Genomic DNA, 27065 nt, shown 5'->3' with positions numbered 1-27065 from the left:
GAGGTCCAGGGGTGATGGGGAAGGGGAAGATCATGATGTGACTACAGTGAGAAGACATGTAATATGTATGTGTGACTCTGGGTGTGGGTGGCTGGGGCTTCTGTGGCTCTGAAGACAATTCCAGATGTGGTGCTCCAAAATTCCCCGCAATCATCAGCCTCTTTGTGATAAGCACATTTACCCAACCTCTGGCAGGTGGCTACTCTAAAGGACAAGGCTCATTCACTGGTCTGATAGGTTTGTAAAAAGAACAATCTGTACAATCACACCTTATTAATTCAAGAGAGAACAGAGATTCTGTTTCATGCTGTTTCCCCAACAGTTCCTAGTATAGTACTTAGCATGAGCTAAGTAAAAATCTGTCTAATTTATAAAGAGGGAGGGGATAGAAGGAAGGTGAACAAAGAAAGGAGGAAGGAAGGGAAGGAGAAGAAGGAAGGAACAGAGGGAGGGAGGAAGAGAGGAAGGAAAAGAGGGCAAGAAATTGAGGAAGGAATGACAAGAAAGAAAAAGGGAAGGAAAGAAGGAAGGACTAATGGAAGGGCAAGGAAGGAAGGGAATGAGGAAGAGGGAAATAAGAAAGCAAGAAAAGGTACCTTTCCACACAGTCAGAAAGCCTGGAGCAGTGGTTGGATGTAGGGGCATCATGTCCTCCAACAGCGTATAACAATCCGTTGTACGTTGCAACCCCAACACCACCACGTCTTTTTGACATCGATGCACACATACTCCATTTGTTGGTGTGAGGGTCAAAACACTCCATAGACTTTAAACAAGAGCTTCCATCTCGTCCACCAACAGCATATAATCTAGAAAATGAAGAGAGAGAGAGACACTGTACGATGTTCTCCATTTTCTAAGTTGAATGAACAAGGAAGGAACCATGGAAAATTATTGAAATATTATAAATACAGACTCTAATTAATAGGAGCCCTGAGTTTTGGAGCAGAGAGAGCAGGTCATATGCTATGAACTGAGTCATATAGTCAAGTCCTCTCCCATCCCCCAGCCAGTGCCTAAAATCCCACCATTAGAGTTATGTCTGTTTTGGTTCTTGAAGGATTTAAATTTTCAAGAACCATTATTTAAATGCCAATACTCTACCTTCCTGCAGATCAGTATTCTGTAGGGAAAAGTAACCAAAGCAGAACCAGGAGAAACATGCTAAAAGGAGAGGTGAAGATCACTAAAGACAAACTTCGTCTACTACACAATTTGGCCTCCTGTTACCCCAGCCTAGCAGGACAGCCCGGCCTGGCTGGTCGAACAGCCATTGCTGCTTTGGAGAGCTTCCTTCTCTTGCAGATCAGTTGCTGGGAAATATCAAGGTGTGCCTCTCTTCCTGGACATCCTATTAACCGTACATAGAAACAACATGGTGGAGGGACTATAGCTCTGATCTTGGTGTTCAGACCCAGCCTCACTCACTAGGCAGATCGTGTATTCATTCACTCAGTCATTCATTCACTCAACAACCATTTTATTAAGCACCTACTATGTGCCAAGCAGCATGCTAGGTTCCATGGACAAAGGGACAAAACCCAGTCAAAGAGCTTATATTCTCTTGGAAGAAACTTCATATACAAGACACATAAACAGAAAAAATCTATAAGGAAGGCCAAACTGGGAGCACATACACAAACAGGACACCTTTCAAAGCTACCTGCTGACCTTTTAAAAAGAAAAGCAATCAGTAGATACAGACAGCTGCAGTTTTATGTACAGGTGTCTTTTGACCCTGTACATAGAAAAGAACCAGCCTGTTTTATGTACTGTTTGTTAAGTTTGGAAGAAAATATTTACAAAGTAAATACAAAGTTTCTAGGGGAGGAACAGGCCTCAGTGAGCGAATCATGAGGAGAGGCCTCTTGGGGGGGGGTACGAGGGCAAAGCCTCGCAGGCAGCTGGGGCCCCTAAAAGGGGGGGTGAGGACATTCTGGTAAGGAGCTCTCCCTATGGAAAGGCATGGAAATGGGATATAGACTGTTACATGCAGGGGATGGCGAGCAGGTCAGTCTGGATAAAATGCAGAGAACATGAAGGGGCATACGTGATAGGAAACACAATAGAATTCTGTCTGTCTGTCTCTCTGTCTATCTATGGCTGAAAAGTTAGGTTAGCATCAGATTGTACAGGGTTTTAAATATCAAAGAGAAGAGTGTGTGTGCTTGTGCGTGTGTGCGTGTGTGCGTGTGCGTGCGTGTGTGCGTGCGTGTGTGCATGTGTGTGTGTGCGTGTGTGTGCGTGTGTGTGCGTGCGTGCGTGTGTGTGTGCATGTGTGTGCGCTTGTGCGTGTGTGCGTGTGCGTGTGTGCGTGTGTGCGTGTGCGTGCGTGTGTGCGTGCGTGTGTGCGTGTGTGTGTGTGCGTGTGTGTGCGTGTGTGTGTGTGCGTGCGTGCGTGTGTGTGTGCATGTGTGTGCGCTTGTGCGTGTGTGCGTGTGCGTGTGTGCGCGTGTGTGTGTGCTTGTGCGTGTGTGCGTGTGTGCATGTGTGTGCGTGTGTGCATGTGCATGTGTGCGTGCATGTGCATGCGTGTGCGTGTGCGTATGCACGTGTGTGTGCGTGCGTGTGTGTGCGTGCATGTGCGTGTGCGCGTGTGTGTGTGTGCGCATGTGTGCGTGCATGTGCGTGTGTGCGTGCATGTGCGTGTGCGTGCGTGTGCACGTGTGTGTGTGTGTGCGTGTGTGTGTGTGCGTGTGCGTGTGTGTGTTTCCTGGAGGTGACGGGGAACCACTGGAATTTCTTCAGCAGGGGAGTGACACGGTCAAACCTGTGCTTATTAGTATGTCACTTAGGCAGCTCTGCAGAGGCAAGAGGCAGTAAGGGCTTGGGAGTGGGGCGCCATGGCTCTGTCAACCAGGAGAAGTCTTAGAGCACTATATACAGGTAATCTCTCATCTTGATAATAGAATTGTCATCATCCTATTATATAATATATATCATTAAAAGAGCAATCTATTATTATAACATAGGAACACAAATGAACTTTAAAATTGGCGTTGCTGCACTGGGGGAAGTCTGGCAGAGGAAATTCCTCCCTAGAACACCTCTGCCCATGGACGCATAGGCCCTGTACTAGCCCCGTTCTTCCAACCCCGTCTCCTCCTTGCCCCAGAGAGAAGATTAAAGAACTTCATATTTGAGTTTCACCCTGGAAGATCCATTGACTTTGGTCATTTTACTATGAACTTTGAAATACCACACTTGATGGACAGACCTGTGAATTTAATTTTAACTTACTCCCACATCAACAAATAAAATAAATGCTTACTAAATCACAAAAGTCTTTAACTGGACTTCATGCTGAGTTGAGAGCAACTGACACGCAGCAGCCAATGAGTCCGACTTGAGGATCTCGGCACGTTCCTTCCTGGGCAGTAGATAACGTTACCAACCCCACTGGGTGACCATTCGAAAGAGAACGTTTGACCTGAGCCACTGCTTAGACTCTCTCCTCTTGATCACAAACCCCTCATGTTTGAGTTGTGAAGGCACCAAAGACATAGCTTGGGCTAAATGTCAGGGTCAGCCTGTGCCACTACTGTGCCTACCAGCTCCATGACAAAGTCAGATGGGTAGCCATTAAGAAGGACTGAAATGCAGCCACCAGCCTGCCCTAGGTCCTTAAATGAAAATGTGGGCTGGGAAAAAGTACCTGGGAAAGCATATATGTTACATAAGCCCTGAATAACCAGGAAACTTTGAGTGTGGGGTCACACCCTGTCAGGGATTATTACTGAGAAGGGACAGATTTTGGTCAGAGGTAGAGTTGAGAAGTTCTGGGACAGTCAATCAAGGTGGAATGTTTAGGGGACATTATGAGGGGGGAATTCCAAGGACAGAGAGGAATTATTGAAAGGGAAGGTGGTCACGACAGAACTAACAAAACCATGACTAGGAGTGCTTTTGACTAGGGCAAGTGGCATGAAGTGCCCTCAGGTAAGACTTTGTGTCTGTGTGTGTGTGTGTGTGTGTGTGTGTGTGTGTGTGCACACTCGCTCATAAGCGCGCACATGTGGGTGTGGAAGGACCCTACTGGTAGCTTCCTAATGTTAACAAGTTGCAAAGCCTTGTGTCAAAAAAAGGATAAGTGTTATCAGCACCTTCTAAATTCTGTGTCCTGGGACAAAGCCCAGTTCACCTCACCCTATTTATGACTTTAAGAGCTGGTCTGGAGGTCCAACACTGATCTTGGCCCAATGGAGAAGCACAGATTGGGAAAGGAATGGGCAGATCTAGATGACAAAAATAGGTACTGTTCTATAAATTGTTCAAATATCTGTTTCAAATCATTGCTCTTTCATAAAGAAAATTGGTTCCTAGTATAATGTCACTTGCAGAGAAGCAAGATCCTTCTTTCTTTAGGAGTGCCTCATTAGTGGGTCATGTAAAAGATGCATATACAAGAGGCAGCAAGGTAGGGTGGACTCAAGAAGGCCTGTCTTCACAGCCCGCCTCAGATACTTGCTAGCTTTAGGAACTTGGTCACTTGACCTGACGGAGCCTCATTTTATTCATCTGTGAAATGGAAATAACAATACCAGATGCCACAAAGGATTTTCATGAGGACTAAATTATTATTATGGCTGAAGATAAGGTATTAAAAGAAAATAGGGTATTAAAATCGTGATTGGTGGTGTTGTATAATGGATAAAGCTAGTCACAGGCTCAGAAAGCCCTGGGTTCAAGCCCTGCCTCTGTGGTCCTGGGCAAGCTACTGAACCTCTCAGTTCCCACAGGCAACTCTCCAATGACTGAGTTGCAGATGATTTGGAGATCTGCACTGGCAGACAGTTTCATCACAGGGGTAAGAGTAAAATAGATAATAATCAACAAAATACATGAAAACACACATACTGTACCATGAAATCAACTTCACAAATGCCATAGGAAAACGTGCAGAGATGATGCTCCAGATTTGAAAATGCAATGGCAATTTACATTGATGCAATTTTCATCTCTTTTCCCATCAATTTTATTAGCATCTTAGTAAAGATGTGGGCCTTGCAAAGTTCAGTTTCTTTAAAATTTGGAGAAAAAAATGAAAGAAAACAAAGATGTTGTTTGAAAGGATCCCAGGTAGCCTACATGTATGTGAGCTGGGAAGGGTTGTCTTACTTGCTGTTCAATGCTGCGACACCCACTGTGCTCCGAGGAGTTGACATGCTAGCAACATAATTCCACTGCCGTGCTTGAGGGTCCCATCTTTCTACAGTGTTAAGATAACTCCATCCATCATGGCCACCAACAGCATACATGGGTCCTTCAAGCATGGCCACCCCTAAAGGAGGAGAATGGTGTTAGAGTCTTCCCTAGATTCAACATTCCTGATGATTAGTGTGCCCCTTTTCAAGGAAAGGCCAGCTTCGAATTTCGTTTTCATTTCTCAAAGTATCTTCTGCTACTGATCTGAAGCTTAAGTTATTCCCATAACCCCAGGGAGCTTTTAGGCATAATGAATGTCTCATGGAAGAGCATCGTTACTGAAACTGTGTGAAGCCAAGGAAGGTTGTGGAATTGCTTTTCTGGGAATGTCAATAGGTAGGGAACACTTTTTTTTTCTAGGACAATGATGGGAGAAGTGGTATAAAGGATATCATGAAATCAATGTATAATGAAAAAAGATGGGCTGGTCCCACGGTGAGAGCGAGGGAAAAACAGTAGATGTGGGCATCCTTGCAGGGCCAAGAGAATTGGAAGAAACTGCCTTCTCCCTCGACCTGTTGGGTGGAATCCTGTCCTAGCTGGGCAGGAATGTCTGGGCCGTGCTCACTGGAGGAAGGAATGGCCATTGGGGCAATCACAGGTTCTTTATAGCCTTGGAGCTTAGATATGGCCTTGTCTGCAAGCAAGGTCTGCATGAACCCATCTGAGATCGGGTCCTAGCAATGGGGGTTCTCTTTCTCTTTGCATGGTGTGCTAGCCAAAGAAGGTATTGGGTTCATTGAGACACTTCTGGGGACGGGTAATTTTACAGGCTTGGTTAAGAGATTTCCCACACCTCCTTCTGATGACCCCTCCCTGTATGGCTTCTCTTCACTCCAGGAATTCATGGTGCTGATTTATTTGCTTCCTTCCTCTTTTATATCTTAAATATATCTTGTATCTTATATGCTAGCAAATCACTATCACCTCATCTACGTCCTCAATGACATTAATTAGGACATGTCTTTCATTCACTCTCGTTTCCTTCTAGCCCATGCTAAATCTACACAGACACAGAGAAACTGACATCTGAGTAATTAATATAGTCTACAATTTAGGTAGCCAATTAGGACAATTCAGATCAAATCGAACCGTCTGGTGTAGAGGGGAAAGGGTAGTGGACCCTGAGTCAAGAGGTCTGGGTACTAATTTTGCTATTTAGTCTGAGACTGTGGATAAGTTACTTAAGATGTCTTGGCCTCATTCCTCTGTAAAATGTAGGATGGGGTAGATGAGATTGCCCTGCCAGCAACAGAGGGAGGAGCTTCAGCAGGCAGTGTCCTGGGGAAAGTTTTCAGGAACCTGGGAGGACAAGCCAGATCACCGCAAACATGATAGAAGGGCATGGGAGAAACAAAAACTGGCAGGGGGAGCTGGCACACCTCTCGCCAGAAAGGACAACTTGGGACAGAAAAACTGTGGGCAAGAGGTTCATTGCAGCTCGAACATTCTGGAATGTTTCCTTGCTGAGAGGTTTCGCCCCTTGAATTATTGTCTTAGGCTCTTATTGTTGTTTCTGCAGATGGAAGAAACCCTGGGATTCTGTAGTTTTCTATCCTGATAAATTGACTTTTCCTTGGATTCTTCCTCAGGTCATTATTTAGGTTAGAAGTGCTTAGATGAGGCAGTAACCAACTTCTGGTTTAATAATAATTAGATGCCTGATAAGCAAAATTATTTAGTCAAGCAATATATTTGCATAGGATGAAAATAAAATTTCATATGTTCTGAAAGAGAAAATCAGGGATACATTGTTCTTCTTAAGCTGCAAACAGAGAGGGAGCCTCTTTCTAGGCAAGACATGGTAGGGCTAACGTTATTATCACCAGCATCAGGTCCCATGCTAATGCTGCCTTAAAAAACCCTCTTCCTAATGAGTAACATTGGCATTAAAGCCTGAATGTAATGGCATTAGCCTATTACTTGTGTTTGAGGCATACATGAATACAGTAAATGAGGAGAAAAGTATTATACAAGGGAGAAAAACAAGAAATTGTCAAGTGTGGTAGAGTGGAAAGGTCACTCACTGGACTTGCTAAATGACCTGAGTTTGAGGCCTAACTCTCCTACATGTTCTGTGACTTTAGGCAAGTCCAGTGACTAGAAAGCTAGACTTGCTCTCTCTCTAGGTCTCAGTTTCTCCAAAACTCTATGGGTTAGACTAAATGATTGTTAAAGGGATTTGATATCTTACATGAGACTTTGACATCTTTCCTTTCTTAATCCTCAACCATATTTTCCAGCATATTTTTAATTTTGCTAATCTCTCCCGTACCCAGTTTTGTACTTCAGATATCTTCCTTTCAATGAGATTTCTCTCACAAGGTTCCATTATATAAATGAGCCATTTCTCAAGATGAACTAAATGAATTGCTTTGCAATGATTACGAAAATAAAGATTCTGACCGCGCATAACCACAAGGTTTACAAAAGCCTCAGGCTTGTATATTTGGAACAAAAAGTCACCATAAGTCTCTGTATGGTTTTATATCTAATGCTTTTCAGTGGTCCTGATGGACAAAGCAAGCTCATGGACCCAAAATGAAGAAACATATCCTGGAAAATATCCAGTTAAATGCTTCCTCCTTCCCCTCCCAGGCCTAAGGATGTGAGTCCACATTCCAGAAGTCCAGAAAAAAGTTTCCCTTCCCAGAAATTCTGGGGAGTCTGACACAGTTCTTACAATGACTAGAGCTTTTGTCCCTTACATAGCCTTATACTGAAAAGGACTCAAAGCCACACCATTTATCCCAACCTTTCTGTATGTGGGGGTGGAGTGGGGTGAGGATAACTCAGGGTTCCTTCCAATTGCAGCAATTTTCCTAAATATGTTCTGGCCTAATTTTGCCTTCCAGCAGCTTTGCTGAAATGCATATTGATCCCTATGGAGAAGGGAACAAGGTGATGTTAGCCTAGGGATAACTTCCTTACCCCACCCTGATAGACTTTGAAATTCACTGATGTTCATTGCTTCAAGTCTGTCAGTATGAACCTCCTCAAAGTTGCCATTGGGAAATTGAATGAATAATGATGATGCTGGCGCACGAGACTAACAGCTATGTTCTGGGCAAGTATCTTTTTCTGTATGTGGTACTTGGTGTGGGTGGGGGGAGATATATTATTTGACTTCCCTCCACTGAAATTTTATTCCAATACCTCATCATGGTATGGAGGTGACCTTGGGTTTCTGAGAAGCAGTGTGACAGTGAACCAGATTCAGACTCAAGAAAACCTGGATGCAGGTCACCTCTCTCACGTGGGCTGGCTGTGTGACTGTGGTTAAATCAAGTCAAGGCAACAAGCATTTATTAAACAGCTACTATATGCCAGGTACATTGCTAAGTCACTTGATCTCTAAAACTCTAGGCAACTTTGTGTAACTATCTAGGTTACAGAGTAGGTGCAGTTTTACACAGTAGGTACATCAGTGGAGGCAGTTGTCTTACCAAGAGTTCCCTTTATCAGTGAAATCCCAGATTTAGCAAAAAAAAAAAATAGCCAAAGTTTTCTTGAGGGAGAAATTAGCTGACTCTTCCATTAAAGTCCTATTCCACTAGCTCGTATGTGCGTAATGCTATGTCAAAGGAGCACAAGCTCTGTAAAGTTCTAAGGAAGTTGGAAAGGCTTCCAGCCTAGCCCTAGTGATAGACCACGTGTGTCCACTGTCCGAGGACCAGGTTTGTTAAATTCAGATATGTTCGGCACCAGGTCAGCCACCAAGTGTTGATTCATTTTAGGTCAGGCAACTCACAAAGGTATAGAGGAGTTGTGATCTGCAGTGGAGAAGGGAATGCTCACACCTAGGAAATCACAGATTCTTAAACTTGTAGTTTGTTATTTGATTCATGACCTGCCCAAATTCTTGTAATGACCAGCATCATCATGGCCAGGCTGTATTGTATGCTCATTCCCATTTTCTGGGTAAAATAGATAGACTACACTTAACGTATTTAACTTACCCAAACCGTGTCTATGAGTTGACATGGGAGGCATAATGGACCAGATTTTGGCCACTGGGTTAAAACACTCCACAGTGTTTGAAGTTTTTAGACCATCTCTTCCGCCCACAATATAGAGCTTGTTGTCAATGACTGCAACTCCGAACTGCAACCGCCGACCATTCATGGTACCAACTTGTATCCAACTGTTTGTACGAAGGTCATATTTTTCAATTGTGGTGGTACCTATTAAAAGGAGAGCTTCGTAACTATCACCTATGTTTTAAGAAAGGAATTTGTACATTTCCCCCACAATGACTATGTAGTATACAAGTTCTCATACAGTAACAGAAATCTAGGAAACCAAAGTGAATCACTCCAACCTATGGGAGGGTTCCGGGGAAGCTCTAGTCCAGGCAGAACTAGAAATGACAAGTCCAGCAGAATATATATACCCAACATCCTGTTGGGAGTTCAGCCACAAGGGTTCCTAGTATCCTGGCAGATGTGCCTAGTTGGTAGAAGTCCATAGATGCTAATAGAATGCCACTGACCAGCTGGCAAAATCATAGGGGCTGAGGCTCTAGGAACAGTGAGAAGGAAGGAAGTTTTCCCTTATTTCTGACTACTGGTCAGTGCTTCCTCCTCTGTTTTAGCATGCTCTTGGCAGCTCAGGAATTCTTTGGAGTGCTGCTCTAAATATTAGTTGTTTCAGGTCTGTCAATATGCCCCACAACATTGTGTGATAATAACTATGAATGACTTGGCTCTTCTTGGCAATACAATGATCCAAGATAATTCCAAAAGACTCATGATGGAAAATGCTATCCATATCCAGAGAAAGGACTGATGTACTCTAAATGTCGATTTTCATTTTTCCCCCTTTTGGTCTGTTTCTTCTTTCACAGCAGTGACTAATACAGAAATATGTTTAAATGATTGCACACATGTAACCTATATCAAATTATATACCATTTTAGGAAGAGGGGAGGGAAGGGAGAGAGGGAGAAAAATCTGGAATTCAAAATTTTATTAAAATTAAAGTTAAACATGACTAATGTGGAAATATGTTTAACATGTTTTACACATATAACCTATATTAGATTGCTTGCTGTTTGGGGGAGGGGGAAAGGAGGGAGGGAGAAAAATTTGGAACTTAAAATCTTACAAAAATGAATGTTGAAACTATCTTTACATGTAATTGAAAAAAATAAAATATTAAGTGAAAAATTAATGTTAAAAATTGTCTTTGTATGTATGATTGAAAAAATAAAATACTATTAAAAATAGGCAGTGCCAGACAAAAACAAAATGTCCTTCCTCAAAGTTTCCGTTGGGAAATGGAACTGATGATGATGTTGGGATGCCAGACTAACAACTATGTTCTAGACAAACTATGGACTTTTATGTTATCTGCATTTTATGGTGGAAAGGGCTCCAAACTTGAAGCAGAATGAGTAGGTTCAACGCTTGATCTACTGCACCTCTCTAGGTTCTGTAACATGAAGAAAATAATCCCTGTATTTGTGGCCTTCCAAGCTTGTTCTGAGTACCATGGAAATATGAGCTAGGAGTAGTCCAGTGATTGCACCCTTCAGTGATCTCCCATAGAATTCATGTTCTCTTCTTAGCCAAGAAATTTTCTTCCTGGTACATGAATCTGGGTGTCTTGTCAGGGCAGAAGCAGGAGTCTGGGAATGGCTGCTGATTTGGGCCATGGTTGTGCGGTCCTAGTAGTGTTCTGTGCTCCCAGACAGCCTGGTGGACAACGTTGGGAGGGTGGATCAGACGGACAACGGAGGTACCCTAATGGTAGGACCGACAAGCACAGGCTGCCTGGGATGAGCACAGACCTGACGTAACTACTCAAGTCAACAAACATTTACTGGGCACCAGGCATTGTGCTAGGCCGCAGGGATACAAAGGCAAAAAGGAAATTGTCTCTCAAGGAGCTTCCATTCTACTGGGGGAAAGCAGAGTGAAGTAATTAAGAAATATATACAGTCATTCTAGGGAGGAGGATACAACAAGTGAGGAGGTCAGCATTCCAGGAGGTGGAGGTGGAGCACTCCAGGGATGGGGAGACAATCTGTGCAAAGACAGAAGCAAGCGGCACAGTGCTCCATTCAGAGGACAGTCAGGTGGCCAGTTAGTCTGAAGCCCAGAGCACATAAGGGGGAGAACTGGGGACTTGGTCTGACAAGATGGAGTGGAGAAGCCAGATGGAAAAGGATGTTCAAACCCAAATGGAAGACTTAGTATTTTATTCTGCAAGTAGGAGGGCCACAGAGCAGTTCTTGCTGTTGAGGCTTACCAGAACTTCATTAGCACGTACTGGTCCTCTGGGAAATGCATATTCAGTCCAGATTTTAAGCCCTAATTAAGGGTTTTTGCTCATGCTGAGTCACTGAAAGCCCACTAAGCTAAATCACTGCCTTGCACACAGTAGGCATCTAATAAGGTTTGTTCAATTGACTTACAAATATACTGTACAACCAGAACCTATGGCTAAATATATACCCCTTCATTAACGTTTTAATGACCTCTGTCCATTTGGTGCAATAATTTATGGGCTGCTTTGTGTCTTAAAGACAGATAATTAGTGAGCCAGGACTAAAATTTAAGATCAAAGGGACCTCCAGTGTTGGTCCTCCCCTTGGCCCGTGACTATATTTCAAGGGTTCTAATTAGGAGGGCAGAGTTTTGAGGCATTTAGTCCTTTATGTACTAATAGAGGGTTCCTTTCTTCTCATTTACTGGGCTGCAGCCATTGATCGCCATAGAAAATTGTGCCGCTCCCTGCCAGGCATTCAGTGGGCCCTGATCTTTTGTCAGTAAAAGCTAATTTAGGCTGCCTTGGGAAGGAGTGGGCTCCATAACCCTGGGAGGTCTTCAGGAGACCTCAGAGGCCATATAGTACAACAGAGACTTTTTTATTTCATTTTTAATTAGCAAACATTTCTTTTCTCTCTCTTCCATTTGCTCCAGTTTTGGAATTACACTTATTTTTTTTCCATGCACAAAAATCTACTTTCTCTTCTGCTCCCTCCCCATTAAAAATATAGAACCCTTATAACAAATATGCATAATAAAGCAAAACAAATTCCTGAATCGGTCATGTCTCATTCCATGTTTCAGCATTGGTTTTCTGGAATTATGGTTGGTCACTGTTTTGAGCCGGGTTTGGATGTCTTTTAAAAAGGTGTTTCTCTTTGCAGTGGTATCCAGCTCATGCTTGAATAAGATTATCTCCACTACAGAATAGCAAACAAAGGGGCTTCCCAGCCTTTGCTTGGATACCTTCAGTGAAGGAGAAAGCACTCCCTCCCTCCCAAAGCAGAGCATTCCAGGTGGCATTGCTAAGGGGTTCCTGACATAAACTGGAAACTGTCTGGTAAGTGACATCCACCCACTCCTAGTTCTGCCTTTGCAATGCCCATATGACAATCTCCCAAACACTTGAAGATAGCCAATGGTGTGCAGGTAAATGCTTAGGGAAAAAAATGCATGCACGATGCACTTCTTAATTTAATCTCCGTTGTTAGCATGATTAACAATTGGCAAGGAGCCTGCTCCAACACATTCCTGAAGACAGCTATCATTTTCCTTCCCTAAGTCTAGATTGTCCAGGAATTCGAGTCAAGTTCATTGGCCTATGGTTTGCAGGCTTTGGTCTCTTCCCTTTTTAGAAAATGAGGACATCTGCTCTTCTCCTTTCCTGTGCTCTGTAATCTTTCAAAGAACAATGACAACAACTCCACCATTGGATTCCCTTAGTTCTCTGGGTACCTCCAGGATAAGGAGAAAAACTGCTTTGGGCTGAGATTGGCTTTCCTGGACAGCCTCAAGGAAAGTATGCTGTGCTACTGATGCTACATTTCTAGCCTCAGGTCATGGTTTCCATTAGCTCCCCTCTTTTCTACATGTCTTTTAAAAAATCTGGGTTTGGGGAACTCTGCATATATGGGCAGACTTGGCTGATATGTTGGTTAGTTAGCAAAAACATTTATATACAACTTTAAGGTTTGTGAAGCACTTGGCACGTGCTTTCTCATTTGAACCCCATAAATGCCCTCTCAGGTGGAGGTGCTATTATTATCCTCATTTTATAGATGAGAAACTGAGGCCGAGAGAGGTTAAGTGACTTGTTCTGGGGCATACAGCTAAAAAAGTGTCCGAGGTTGGATTTGAACTCTGGTCCTCTTTACTCTGAAGTCCAGTGCTCTATTTCACCAGCTAACTGCATGGGACTGTCTTTTTTATTTTCTGTTACGAGCTATAGCTCCCTGGTTTGGGGAATGGAGAAACAGACATTGGGAAATGTAGGTGATATAAAAACAAAAGCTTTCAAGAAAATTTTTAAAAATTTAAATATCTAAGTTGGTTAACAGATTCCTGTACAACTTCATCAGTCTATTTAGGCAGTTCCCTCTCTTCTGCCTCCACAGAATGGGTTGTCTTTGTAATTTTAGAATTCCACTCTTAGGAACTTCCCATCCCATGTCCCCTATAAAATATAAAGTTGTGTTCAGGACAGCCTACCGATTCTTTCTCTGAGCTCTCTGAAATTTGCTTCCCTAAAACTCAGGGTGCCCAGGAGAGTAAGCCCAGGTTGCCTTTCCTTCTCTGTCACATTTAAAAACATTATTTATTTTTAACATTTCTTCTTAGTTCCAAATTCTCTCCCTCCCTGCAGCCCTTCCCCCATCCATTGAGAAGGCTAGCAATATGAGAGCCATCCCACATCTGAAGCCATGAAAAACATTTTTCCCATATTAGCCATGTTGCAAAAAACAAAAGGAAACGAAACAAAAACCAAGATGAAGAAAGGAAAAAATGCTTCCATCTGCATGCAGAGTTCAGTACTCTCTCCCTCTGGGAGCGGACTGCGTTTTTCATCATGGGTCCTTTGAAACTGTTCCCTCTCACAAATTCTAAAATGGAGTAGTCACATCCTCCTGAGATCCCCAACATTTGTAGCCCAGACACAGAGTCATCCAGAACCGGGAGACTAAGATTCCGAAGATTCAAAGTAAAACTTCCCATTTTGGCTTTTCTATCTTTTAAAGGATGAATTTGTTGTTAAGGCAAGTCAAGAAGACATTAGCTTTTCTGCTTTTAGTTGAGAGCTCCCGGCAAAGTCTGACCAATTAAAGCCCCCATCACCACAGTATTGATAAGTAGATCAATAAGTATTTAACTCTTCCGCATTTCCTACTTTTCCTGGATGATGCTGATTTAGCCAGGAGATTTAAAGAAAGAGGGCAGGAGCCCCTGGCCTCAAGGAGCAAGAGCAAGTGAGAGAGACACAGACAGACAGACAGACACACACACACACACACACACGCTCATATCAAAAAGGACAAAGGGCTGAGGGGTTTGGGGAATCAGAGAAGGCCTTTTACAGAGGGTGCCTTTGAACTTCTTCTTGAAGGAAGCCAGGGCGAGGAAGGAGGGTGAGCCACACATGGGGGACCCCCAATATAAGGGCACAAAGAAAGGCATGTTTGAGGACTGGTAAACAGGCCAGGATGGCTGCCCTCTAGGGTTCATGAAGGAGAGGAACATCGTAGAATACCTGAATGATAAGAAGGTGCCAGCTTGTGAACATTTGATCCTAGGGGCAATTGGGAACCACTGGACTTAAGTGAGTCATTTATAGAGATTTGTACTTCAAGAAAATCTCTTCAGCTGCTGTGTGCAGAATGCTTTGGAGATGGGAGAACCTTGAGGCAAGTAAACCAATTAGAAGGCTGGCGCAAGAGTCCAGGAGTAGGGTGCTGTGGGAGCCTGAAATAAGGTGGTGGTTGGACGTGTAGAGAGGGGGCATACTAGGAGATGTTATGAAGAGAAAAGCAACAAGATTTGGCAACTGACTGAATGTGGGGGATGGGTGAGAGTGAGAATTTGAGGATAACACCAAGGTTGCAAAATTAGCAGACTGGAAGGATGAGGGCACCCTGGAGAGTAAAAGGGAATTTCAGAAGAGACATGTTGAGATCCATTGAGCTTGAGATGCCTATAAGACACCCAGTGTGGGATGTCTAACAGGCCATTGGTGACAGAGACCTGGAACTCAGGAGACTAAGTCGAGGTATGTAGATCTGAGAATCATCTACACATTGAACCCACAGGAGCCTCCATGACCCCTTATCCATGTCCGTTCCCCTTCCTCACTTTGTCCAGGTACTCTGTCATAAGCTCAGCTCATAATATCACTTCTATTTCTACCTGCATTAATCTTAACCCAAGCACCCTCCTCCCTCCCCGGGTGGGGTTCAGACATTTCCTCACAAGACTATTTCTTCTTACTCTCCCTGTGCTACCTACCACCCTCTTTATCTATTCTTTTGAGCAATCCATTTTAGTCAGTTGAACTTTTTAAAATATCATCTATCTTCTCATTTTGTTTCCCTCACTTTCCTTGCTATCTGCTTGTCTCTTTTTCCCAGACTACTTCTTCTTAATTATTTTGATGAGTGAAATTTCCCCGAATGCCAATTTAATTCATCATGAAGGGTGGGGGAGGGGAGAATGATAATTATCGAGATATGAGGATATTACTGTTATACTAAAAAGAGCATAAAATAACATTACCTAGGAAAAGTCCAGTTGCTAGCTCTTCCATAGCTTTAAAAATCCCCCCAACCCCAGTAATCATAGTCAATGTAGAGGAAAAAATGTGCCTTATATTTCTGTCTTGTGACATTTGGGACTACCCCACAACTAGGATAGGTAAGTGGCACTTTACCCCCAGGTATCCAATTTAGAGGGTGCTGGCAGCACTTGAGGCCCTTCAGAAACAACATGGCTTAGCATCTAATTAGCAAGAATTATTAGTTAAAACAGGAAGTCTCATGCCAGTATCCTAGAGCTTCTATTTTCCTAAATGGACAGGGTGATATCCATTCCCACACCATCCCCCCGCAACCACAATGAGGTCCCACCTGGTGGTACTTTCTCTGGGAATGCTTTGTGCAGCTTGCCTCAGAAACAGACATTCCAGATGATGACTGTTTGCAACCTTGATTCTGAATGTCTGTCCATTCTTGTGACCATTAGCATGCCTGTCAACACTTCTGCTTGTGGTTCAAGTCTGTGTTAGAGCAGGTTCCTGAAATCTGGCTCCTTCCCTGGCCTCTCGTGATGGAGGCTTTTCAGGAAAGCACACCTCTCAGCAGAAATGCCTGCAATCTCTCTTATTCTGGGGATGTGTTTCAGAATTCCCATCAGGAGAAGAGCCACAAATCCTTGCAAAAATTTGCTCCCCCATTCAACTTTAAACCTTTCCTCAGCCCTGATTTTCTGGCTGATTTGTTTAAAAAAAAAACAACACCCTGTTTTCCCCAGGATACTCGCAGCTTAGAATACATCTGTTTTAGCAGTTTCCTTGATCTGTTTTTAAAGAAACCCAAACACTTTCATATTATCCTATATCCTGTCCCTTTCCTGGTTAACCCTTGTCTTTTCTTCATTCTGAAAATGTACACCAGCTACCTACTATGGGCAAAGCACTGAAGGCTTGCCCTATTTTCAGTTTTTCATGTGGACATTATAACAAAACAAAGCCTCTGAAATGCTTTAAAAAAAAATAAATGAAAAGAGACACTAACAAGAAATCCAGATGTTCATTACGTATTCTTGTAAAACAGATTTGTAAAAGAGCATAAATCAGGAATATGATTCTTTCGGTAGCAAATGTTTTATAAAAATAAATGTTCAGTTGTCAGTAGTTAACAAGGCAATGCTCTGAGAGCTGGTCCCATTCTGCTCTAAGCAGGCCATGCTTTCCCCTCCCTCAGCCCCTCCTCCACAGCTTTGCATTAATTTACTTGCGGTAATACTAGGTATAAGAGAGCTGAAAATACTCTTAGAAGATTATCTCATTCACGTATATGTCCATTTTATAGATGAAGAAACTGACTGCCCCCCCCCCAAAAAAAGGAAATGACTTGCCCAAGGTCAAATAGTTAACTGGTGAAGGGCCAGAACTAGAACTCAGGTCTGTTGACTCTCAATCCACTTTGCTCACTTGGGAAAGCTTTGAGGTGTTGGACTTCACTGGTATCCAAGGAAGATTTCCAGCAAAGTGGGTGGCCTTCCTGTGGTAAATGTATGGAAAACATGGAGGAGACTTTCACAGATATGTGTGAGTGTGATCTGTACTGTCTTTTTCAAGGAATGATGTTAACAGCTCTGTCTCTTTCAAATCTCAGGTAAAAATGATAATAGTTCTTATGCACTGAGCCTCTGAAAGCTTGCAAAGTGCTTTGCATGCAATCTCCAATTTGGGGCACCCGAGGCTCAGACAGGTCACAGAGCCAGTAAGTGTCAGAGGCAGGCTTAGAAGCAAGTCTTCCTGATGCCCCATCTAGCTCCCTCCACTACCCCCAGCCTTCTCTCTCCTTTGAAACTCAGGATATCTGCCCTAGCATTTTATATTGAATGTTTGTCGTTCAATCATGTTTCTGTTGTGTCAGACCATTCGTGACCCCATATGGGGTTTTCTTGGCAAAGACACTGAAGTGGTTTGCCATTTTTTTCTCCAGATTATTTTACAGATGTAAAAACTGAGGCAAACAGGGTTAAGTTATATCTCCAGGGTCACACAGCTAGGAAGTGTCTGAGGCCAGATTTGAAATCAGGAAGATGAGTCTTCCTGACTTCAGGACTGGTACTCTATCTACTGCACTACCTAGCTGCCCCTTTAATTAAGTACTCAAGCTAATGAAGAAAGAAATAGCAACATTTCAGAATCTTTGTCACAAAGAATTAGACACAACTGGAAACGACTCGACATAAACTGGCTGAAACACTAGTCACATTTCCCATCTATGGTAAAATGGAATCAGACTGAGTTACTAACTGACCCCTTACTAGGCAATCCCCCTTTACCTCTTTTTTTCTGAAGACCAAGAGTTGCATGGAGTAATCCTACAGGGTTTGGGAATAATTACATTTCCAAGCTCTTGTTGAAAGCAATGTGATTAATTGGCATGTTTCTTATGAAGCAGTCCAATTTCTGGTGACATAGCTAGCAGAGGAAAGAGCAGATTTCTGACAGCAGAAATTCTTTCTGGATGATTAGACACACATATGAAGAGCTGCTTGATGCGGAAAGCGTTGAAGTGGGTTCATTTTGATGGGCACCACAGTGAATGTGTGATCACCTCCCCCAACTGGCTACTAAAAAAAGGAGATAATCCTGCCAGGTTTTCCACACTAGTATTACACTAGTTCACAGTCAGTCAGTCAGACAATAAACATTTATTAAACACCTACCATGTGCTGGGCACTGTACTAAGTAATGGAGATATAAGAAAGGTGATAGGCAGCCCCTGCTTTCAAGGAGTTCACAGTCTAAGGGGGAGGGGAGACAAAATGCAACTATATACAAACGAGGTATAAATAGGACATTTGAGGAGCACTTTAAATTTTGCAAAGGCTTTTTACTTTCATGATCTCATTTGAGCCTCACATTGACCTTGTGAACATAGGTATCTCCATTATCCCCATTTTACATACAAGGAAACTGAGGCTTCAAAAGGATGCCCAGGATGTCTGAGGAGGGATTTGAACTCAGCTCTGAGACCAGGGCTCTAGCCACTAAACTATGCTATTTCTCTAGCTTGGGAATATCTGAATCCCTGAGAAACTTTTCCTCATATGCTTTCAAAGGGCCTTTCTCATTCTACAGTTCTCTAACCTTACTGGGAGCAGAGGCATCCAGAGTCAGAGGGGGTGGCGACCCAGTCACTGGCCTTGTCCATCCTATGCCCATAAGAGAGGCCCAGGGGGTACCAGGACCCAGTCACATGTGACTGTTTCCTTCAGTCTGACAATGCAGGCTCCCGCCCCCAAGGCAGAGCACCTTTGTCACTTTCAGGCAGCTCTCATTGACAAATAGGTTTTTCCTGCCACAAAGGCTAACTTTACCCCTCTGTGACTTCCACCCATTGTTCCCAGGCCTGCCCTCCCATCTAACCCACCTCCCACATGACAGTCGCTCAAATACTTAACTAGGGCTTCCTGTTCTCCTTCCCATCACCTCCCCCACCCCCACTCTTCAGTCCAACTTCTGAGGCCAAACAGAGTCAGACCAATTCCTCTTTTCAAATATCTGAAAACAACAATTGTGCCCCACCCCCTCCCTGTCCAGCTTTCTCTTCTCCAAGCTAAACATCCTCCATCCAATCCTCACGTGACAGACTCAAGACCCTTCATCATTTTTATTACCCTCTTCTAGATGCTTTCCAGCTTTTCCATGTCCTTCTTAAAATGGGGTACCCAAATATGATCAGACCAGGATAGAGTACAACAGAACTGCCATTTCCTTATTCCTCTCAATACAGCTCAACCTTACCGACAGAAGCATTCTGGAATGCTATATTATACTACTGGCTCATAATGAGCTTGTGGTCCACTAGAGCCCTCAGGTCTTTTTCAGACAAATTGCTGCCTCCCTCAGGAACATGACCTACTTCGCAGGCTTGCTGTCAAGAGTAAATGAGATCACATCTATAAAGCACTTTGGCAGCCTTAAAGTGCTGTATAAATGCTAACTATGGTAATGAAATAGGGCTAGGTACCAGATCTATGATTTCCTTGTTTTGGAGAACTCTCAGGTACAGAAAGTCTCTCTAACTAGGCAGGTTGGCACCTTCTCTGCAACTTCTACAGTCTTTAAGTGCTGCCTAGAGCCCTGCTTATGGTCACAGAGCCATCGTGAGCCCAGCCTTCCTGGTCCCCAGGCCAGCTCTGTGTCTACTATGCCACAGGGTCCCTTGTTACTGTTATGGTTATTATCTTGTACCTAGAAAGTTGAGTTTTTGAAATATGTCTAAGACTTTAGTGTACTCCTTTTGAATGCAAGTTTCTTAAGAGTTAGCCTCGTCACATCTTTTGAGTTCCTGCGTCTGTCATCCAGTGCGCTCCCTGATCAGCAGGCTTTCTCTGCATGTTTAAGAAAGATCAAGGTGAGGGCAAAGGGAGCTAGGAAAGCAGTATGCAGCAGGAGGGGGAGCACTGAATTCAGATGCTTTCAACCCTTTGTCAACTCCTTATTTTCTTCCAGGGCTGAATTTTATAAGCATTTCAAAGGAGAGTTTGAACTAGGGGCCTCAGTCCTCTTCAGAGTAGGCAGCTAGGTAGTACCACAGTGCACAGAGTGCTAGGCCTGGAGTCAGAAAGACCTGAGTTCAAATTCAGCTTCAGATACTAGCTGTGTGACCCTGGGCAAGTCACTTAACTGAGGCTTCAATTTCCTCAATTATAAACCTTCCTAAAGGCTTTTGAACCCTTCCATCTGGCAAATCTTGAGGGACTTCTAGAACCTTTTGGTTATATCTTGGAACCCCTTGGCACAGCAGAAATAGTCCTGGCCAGATTTGGAGTCTGAGGGCCTGGGTTCAATTCCTAGCTGTTACTACTTGTATACATTGATCAAGCTATCTAATCTCCCTGGACCTCAGTTTCCCCTCTGTAAAATGAGGGGGTTTGGAGTCGATCAGAGATTCTTCCCTTGTTTTCCCTGGGCCTTTTTGGTAGTCTGTGAACCCATGCTCAGAATCAGGTTTTTAAATGTAAAAGGAAACACTTTGCATTACAAGGGAAATCAGTGACAATGAAGTACAGTTCTCCAAATCCTTTTTAAAACCAAGTTCCTGGCCCTAGGAAAAGAACCCCCGGACTAGATAATCTCTTAGATTTCTTCAAGTTCTAGAACAAAAATGGAACATGAACATCAAAGTCAAGTCTTTGTATTTTTGAAAAGGTGTTTCAGACATATTTGTATTAAAGTGTTTTTTTTTAATTTGGGAGAAAAATTTACATTAATAAAATCAATTTTATAAAGGAGAACAAAAGGACTGTGATCAGTGTAATCATGAGAATGGAAGCTCCCTGATGTCAGGGACTGTTTCCCTTAACACAGGTCAGGTCCTTAATGAATGTTTAGTGAATTCACCATTGCAGTGACCAATTCTGTCTTCTGAGGCCTGATAATGAAGCTGCAGCTCTCACTGACAAATGAGAAGCCTGATAATGAAGATGGCTCCCACCCCTCCCAATGGAATACAGGAAGGGAAAGAGGCATATTTTTTCAGGCAGGGCCCATGGATTGATTTGTTTTACTTAATGGTACTTCTTGATTACAAGGGAGGGTTCAGGGCGAGCAAGGGAGGAAATGATAATGATGTAAAAAAGAGCAAAATTAAAACATTTTAAAGAGAAACAAAAGTGCCCTTTTATTATCCCTTTCCTCCCTCCAACAAGGGTTTTGTTCCTCAGACTTAAATTCTGGTTTTGAGAGATTCATTTTCTCCTTTGCCCCAGTTACCTTTGGTGGCGTCCATGCCTCCCACTGCATACAGGGCCCCCACTGTAGATTTCCGTGGCTTGGTCCTAGGACTTTGCATCATGGACCTTCTCTCTGGCAAGAGATGATACTTCATAGCTTCCATCAGGAGCTTTTGACACTCCAGATCATTCACGAACATGGTACTGTTCTCAAGATCAGCCAGTAACTGAAATGATATGATATGTATGATATGAGAACTTCTCTAAAATCCTCCTCAGATGCCCCTGTGCATATCTCAATGAATCTACCAATGGAGCACAAGCCCTGGCAGGGCCTACCAAGGTGAAAGGACTTTAGGATATGGGCCTGGATGTGGGCTGTCATCCAAAGACCTGCCTAGACTTGGATTATAAGCAACTCAAGAAGATGGTCCACTATGGTACAATCTTTGTCCACTGAAGAAGTCTCAATACACATGAAATCGCAGATATTTTGAAGTAGCAAAGTCCAACACATGAATTAAAATAGAGTACTAGATTTAGAACCATGAGCAGGAGATGTGAGCTCTCTAGTTCCATCCCTGAGAGAACTTACTTCTTTTTTGGGGGGGGGGACTTTATTTTTATTTATTTTACTGTACAACATATAAGTCTTAGCACTTCAGTGATTTAGCAATACAAATGATGCCCACTTTAAATATTGTGTACTTAACCTCTTTGTAACTTTGAAGAAATCCCTTCCCTACTATGGGCTTCTACTCTCTAAAATAAAGGAACTGGACTTCACTGACTAGAGTCCAGGGGTGGGGAACCTGCAGCCTTAAGGCTTCTAGGTCCTCGAGTGAGGTCTTTTGACTAAGCCTAACTTTTGCAGAACAAATCCTTTTATTAAGGAGATTTGTTCTATAAAGTTTGGATTTAGCCAAAGGGCCGCACTTGAGGACCTAGACAGCCACAGGTGGCTTCAAGGCCACAAGTTCCCCATCCCTGGACTAGATAATCTCTTACATCTCTTCTAGCCAAAAAACTATACAATTTTCCAGCTCTAGGAAAGAAAATAATTTATTTATTGAAATGATGTAGAAAATAGAGATGATGAGAATAGTTGACAGATCTAGAGTTTACAAACATTAACTCAATCCTCATAGCAACCATTATGGTAAATATTATTTCTTATACTCACATTTCAACCCTTTGCAATCTAGCTTTTGACCTAATCACTAAATTGAAATTGTTTTCTCCAAAGTCACCAGTTACCTCTCCATGGTTCCATCAAATGGTCATTTTTTTAGTCCCAATCCTATCTGCTGCATCTGACTGATGACAATCCTTTTCTCCAGAAGATACTCTTTCCTTTCTGGGTTTCCTTAACATTCTTCTCTCCTGGTTCTCCTCCTACCTGTGTGACCACTCCTCAGTTTCTCAACTTTGGATGGTCCCCAAGGTTCTGTCCTAGGCCTTCTGAACTCCTCTTTCTACACATTCTCTCTTGATGACCTCATAGGTTCTCATGGGTTCAAGTATCATGTCTATACATGTCTTAAATATATATACTACACATAAAAACAGAAATGTGTCTGTACATGCAGAGACACATAAATACACACACACACACACACACACATCAAGTCCCAATCTCTCCCTATGTTGTAGCACTACATTACCAGTTATGTTAGAGATATTTCAAATTCAACATGTCCCAGACTGAACTTTTGTCTTTCCTTCCAAAGCCTCCTTTACTCCAAACTTACCGAAGGTGCCGATGTTTCAGGTGTGCGACCTTGGCCTTTTCCACGACTCCTACATTGTTGCTATAGGCTGCGAGGCTGTTGACCTCCCTTGAGTTTCTCCCCACTCCAATTCATCCTCCACTCAGCTGCCATTTTGGCAGCTTATCCTTACATGCAAATCTGACCTTGTGATTCTTCTACTCAAACAACTCTAGTGGCTTCCCATTGTTTCTAGGAAAAATAGAATCTCCTCTATGTATCTTTAAAAGTCATCAATAACCTGGCTCCAATGCATCTTTCTAGTCTTATTGTATATCACTCATCCTCTCACACTCTGTGATCCAGACAAAGTAGACCATCTCTCTGTTCCTCACTTAGGACACTCTCCCTCAGTCTCCCACTTCGTATCTTTTCACTGACCAATCCCATGCCTGGAACACATTTTCTCCTTGCCTCTGCCTCATGGAGTGTTCCTCTTCTTTAAGACACGTCTTAAACACCACCTCCCCTTGTGAAGCCTTTCCTGATCCCCTCCCTCTCAAACGACTTTGTATTTAACTACTTTCTCTACATGTACTGTATTCACTTTTTATTTACACTGTATGTTATCATATATACTCAGTGTCTCCCCCATTAGAATGTAATCTCATGAGCCAGGATTGTTTCATTTGTTGAACTTGTCATCTAAGCATCCAGCACAGTGTCTGGCACTATGAAGTGCTAAGGAAACGCTTACTGACTGAAATCAATAGGTTTACCAAAGATGTTTTGCTGAAACCCTGCTTTGTCCTCTTGTGAATCTGCCTGACAGGGGCTTGTACTACAAAGGTCCTGCCTGGGCTTGGTCCTCAGGCTGGTTTTGATTTTGGGTGGCAGGAGGCAGTCACAATCTTTCTTAACCTCCATATGCACTGTCCCTGCATAGACCCTCACAATTCAACAGGTATCTCTGGGGAATCAAATCAGGAACCAATTAAATTAAGGTAAAACATGGAACAGTCTGGTTTGGTTTTCATGTTAGTCAAAAAGAAATATTTATTCTTTAACTTCTCACAGTAGGTTGTGAGTCTACCAAATCCTAGCTGTGGCATTCACATGTGAACAGTGATGGATGTATAGAGATACATGTATGCCTATACACACATGCATGCACACACATACACAGAGCCCTTATTCCTCTAGTATTGATCATTTATACCCTGAAGAGGAAAACGTATCATGGTTTATCAACAACACTCAAGTGTCTGCTATAACACTGAGGAATTCATGAGTCAAGTCAAGAAGCATTTATTGAGCTCCTACTATGTGTCAAGCACTAGAATAAAAAGATAAAAAACCATGGTCTCTCAAGGTTCTTAAAGTCTAATGGGGGAAACAATACGCAAGTAATGATGGACAAACAAAATACAGAAAGGATAAATTGAGGGGAACCTCAGAGGGAAGGCACTAGCATGAAGAAGAACTGTGAAGAGGAACTGGAGAAGGTGGGACTTTAGTTAAGACTGGAAGAAGTTCAGAGAATACAGGAGGCAGAGTTGAGGACAGAGAGCATTCCAGGTGTGGAAGACAATCACTGACAATGCCCTGAGTTGGAAGATGGACTGTCTATTGCCAGGAAAACCAAGGAGGAGGCCAGTGGATTATGGGGGGGGGGGGCTATTGTGTGTGTGTTATTGTGTGTGTGTAGGGGGAGAGGGAGAGGGAAGCAGAGTAAGGTGTGGGAAGGCTGGAAAGTTAGGATGGGACCAAGTGGTAGGTCTTTAAAAGGCAAAAAGAGGATTTTATATTTTCTTGGAGGTCAAAGGGAGCCCCTGGAGTTTACACACTAAGGGGTGGAGGTAACAGGTAACAGGTTTGCATTTTAGGAAGATCACCTTGAGAGTGAGTGAGAGTACTCTTAAATCCTCTGTAAAGGAGAGGGTTTGACTTGTTGGTTTTGGGTAAGTGGGGACCAAAGAAGCTCCTAACAGTTACTTCATCAGAAGGCGCAGAGATTTGTGGCAATGACACTCAGCTCTCAATCTTGACCTAGCTCGTAAACTGGTCTGGGCAAGATTATGATTCTAGGTGGCAGTGGATAGGGTGCTGGACTTGAAGCTGGGAAGCTGGGTTCAGATAGCACTTCATGAACTTGATTATCCGTGTGATTTTAGGAAAGTTAGCCTCTCTGTGCCTCTGTCTTCTCAGCTGTAAGTGGAGATAATAATAGCACCTGCCTCACAGGTTGCTGTGGGGATCAAATGGGCTAACATATGGAAAGTGCTTTGCAGACTTTAAAGCCCAATAGAAATGACTGCTCTCCAGGGCTCTAGCTCCTCCTGGGACTCACCGCCAAGGCTCCTCTTTTGGCCTCTTTGCTTCTCCTCACTTCCTCACCTAGAGGGTAGGAAGCAGCAGGAGACAGAAAGGGAATTCAAGGCAGTCTATTTTGCTGCCCTCTGAAACTCTGCTGAGGCAGGAAACTGAAATTTGAGAATTGTCTGTGGATTTCCTTCCTCCATGGTCCCTCTCTTTATCAGTACTGCATCTAAGTAACAGCTGGATGTAGCTTTTGAGACACTTAATTCACAGGATCATGGAATTTCTGAGTTAGAAGCAACTTGAGAGTCTAATCAGGATCTAAATAAGATTTCCCTCTAGAAGATGTCTGCCAGATGGTGACCTTGTCCACCTTCTGCTAGATGGCCTCTACCAAGTACAGTGGTAGGGAAATGACCAAATCCCTCCCTTTCCTAGCAACTTATTTGACTTTTTAACAACCCTGATTCTAGGACTTTTACCTCCTATCAATTCTAATTCTTTGCAACTAGCAGCCATTGTCCCTAGTTCTGCCCTTGAGAACTAGACAGAACAATTCTAATCTCCCTTCCAGGTAATATTCCCTCAAATCCTTGGAAGATGTGTCCCCTGAAATCTCCTCTTTTCCAGAACAGACATCCCCAGTTCCTTCCACTTATCCCCACATGGCACCTCAATGCCTTTTATCAATCATCCTATGACCCTCCTCTAGATTCTTTCCAGTTTATTAATATCCTTCCTAAAATGTCATGCCTAGAACTGAACACAGAGCTCTTCATATGAGCCAAGTAGGATGGAGTATTGAGCAATAATATTTCTCTGCTACCACCCCAGGCCCAGACACTTCCGTACTTTGACATATCTGTGATGTCATTGATGTGGGTCCTCTCTCCAATGGGACAGAGCACAACCCATTCATATACTTTTCATTGTGTGGCCCTTGATCATGTCCTCACATAAATCTTCCAAAGGTTGTTGTTCTACCATGTCAGGAGTTTTTCTCTAGATTGTTTGACATTGGGTGGGCGCTAATGAGACACGTAGGCTTTTCATCAGTTAAACCTTACTCTTTTTCTGCTCAAGTAGCTCTCTGATGTCATCCTTTGCGCCACTTTTCCTGTGTGATTCCTCAATGATAATGTGTTGCAGCCTACTCACACCCACCATGAATTGCTCCACTGTCCTTCAGATGACTCATAACTTTAATTTTTCAGCTACTGTGCTATTCTATGACTCACTGCCATACAACTTCACTTAAAGAATAAGAATATTAAAAGGTTGGGCCTTTCTTTCAGCTAGAACCTTAGGGACATGAGAAGCACTGCACAATTCCCTAGAGACATCCCTGGAGACAACTCCTTCTACTCAGTTCTGGGGCCACTTCACTGTTTATCCACACTGTCTGTCAAAGGTATAGCCATACAGATAAACTAGCTCTGTAGGGTATCTGTTCAACCATATACCATAATAATCTAGACTATAGGCTTTCTTCATCCACTTAGTTTTTCAATGTGGATGGTTAAGTTGAATTCTTTTGAGTGATTTTGAATCTCAGTTTAGGAGACTCTTCAATATTCTCATTCTAGATATAATAAGC

At 43.0% G+C, this 27065-nt stretch overlaps 1 protein-coding gene across 2 annotated transcripts in view; it reads right to left on the bottom strand.

Moving 5' to 3' along the window:
• Positions 1-27065, bottom strand: part of KLHL4 (kelch like family member 4) — a 191107-nt gene that overhangs the window by 9120 nt on the left and 154922 nt on the right. For both annotated transcript variants that reach the window (XM_072626428.1, XM_072626429.1), the window contains exons 6-9: positions 21481-21667; positions 9165-9389; positions 5119-5281; positions 597-809 (exon numbers count right to left, since the gene is read on the bottom strand). In XM_072626428.1, the coding sequence (XP_072482529.1) occupies positions 597-809; positions 5119-5281; positions 9165-9389; positions 21481-21667 (788 nt within the window). The remainder of the gene's footprint in view (positions 1-596; positions 810-5118; positions 5282-9164; positions 9390-21480; positions 21668-27065) is intronic.

Source organism: Notamacropus eugenii, chromosome X (assembly GCF_028372415.1).
Source record: "Notamacropus eugenii isolate mMacEug1 chromosome X, mMacEug1.pri_v2, whole genome shotgun sequence".
Lineage (NCBI taxonomy): Eukaryota > Metazoa > Chordata > Mammalia > Diprotodontia > Macropodidae > Notamacropus > Notamacropus eugenii.
This window is presented reverse-complemented; position numbering and strand designations above follow the sequence as displayed.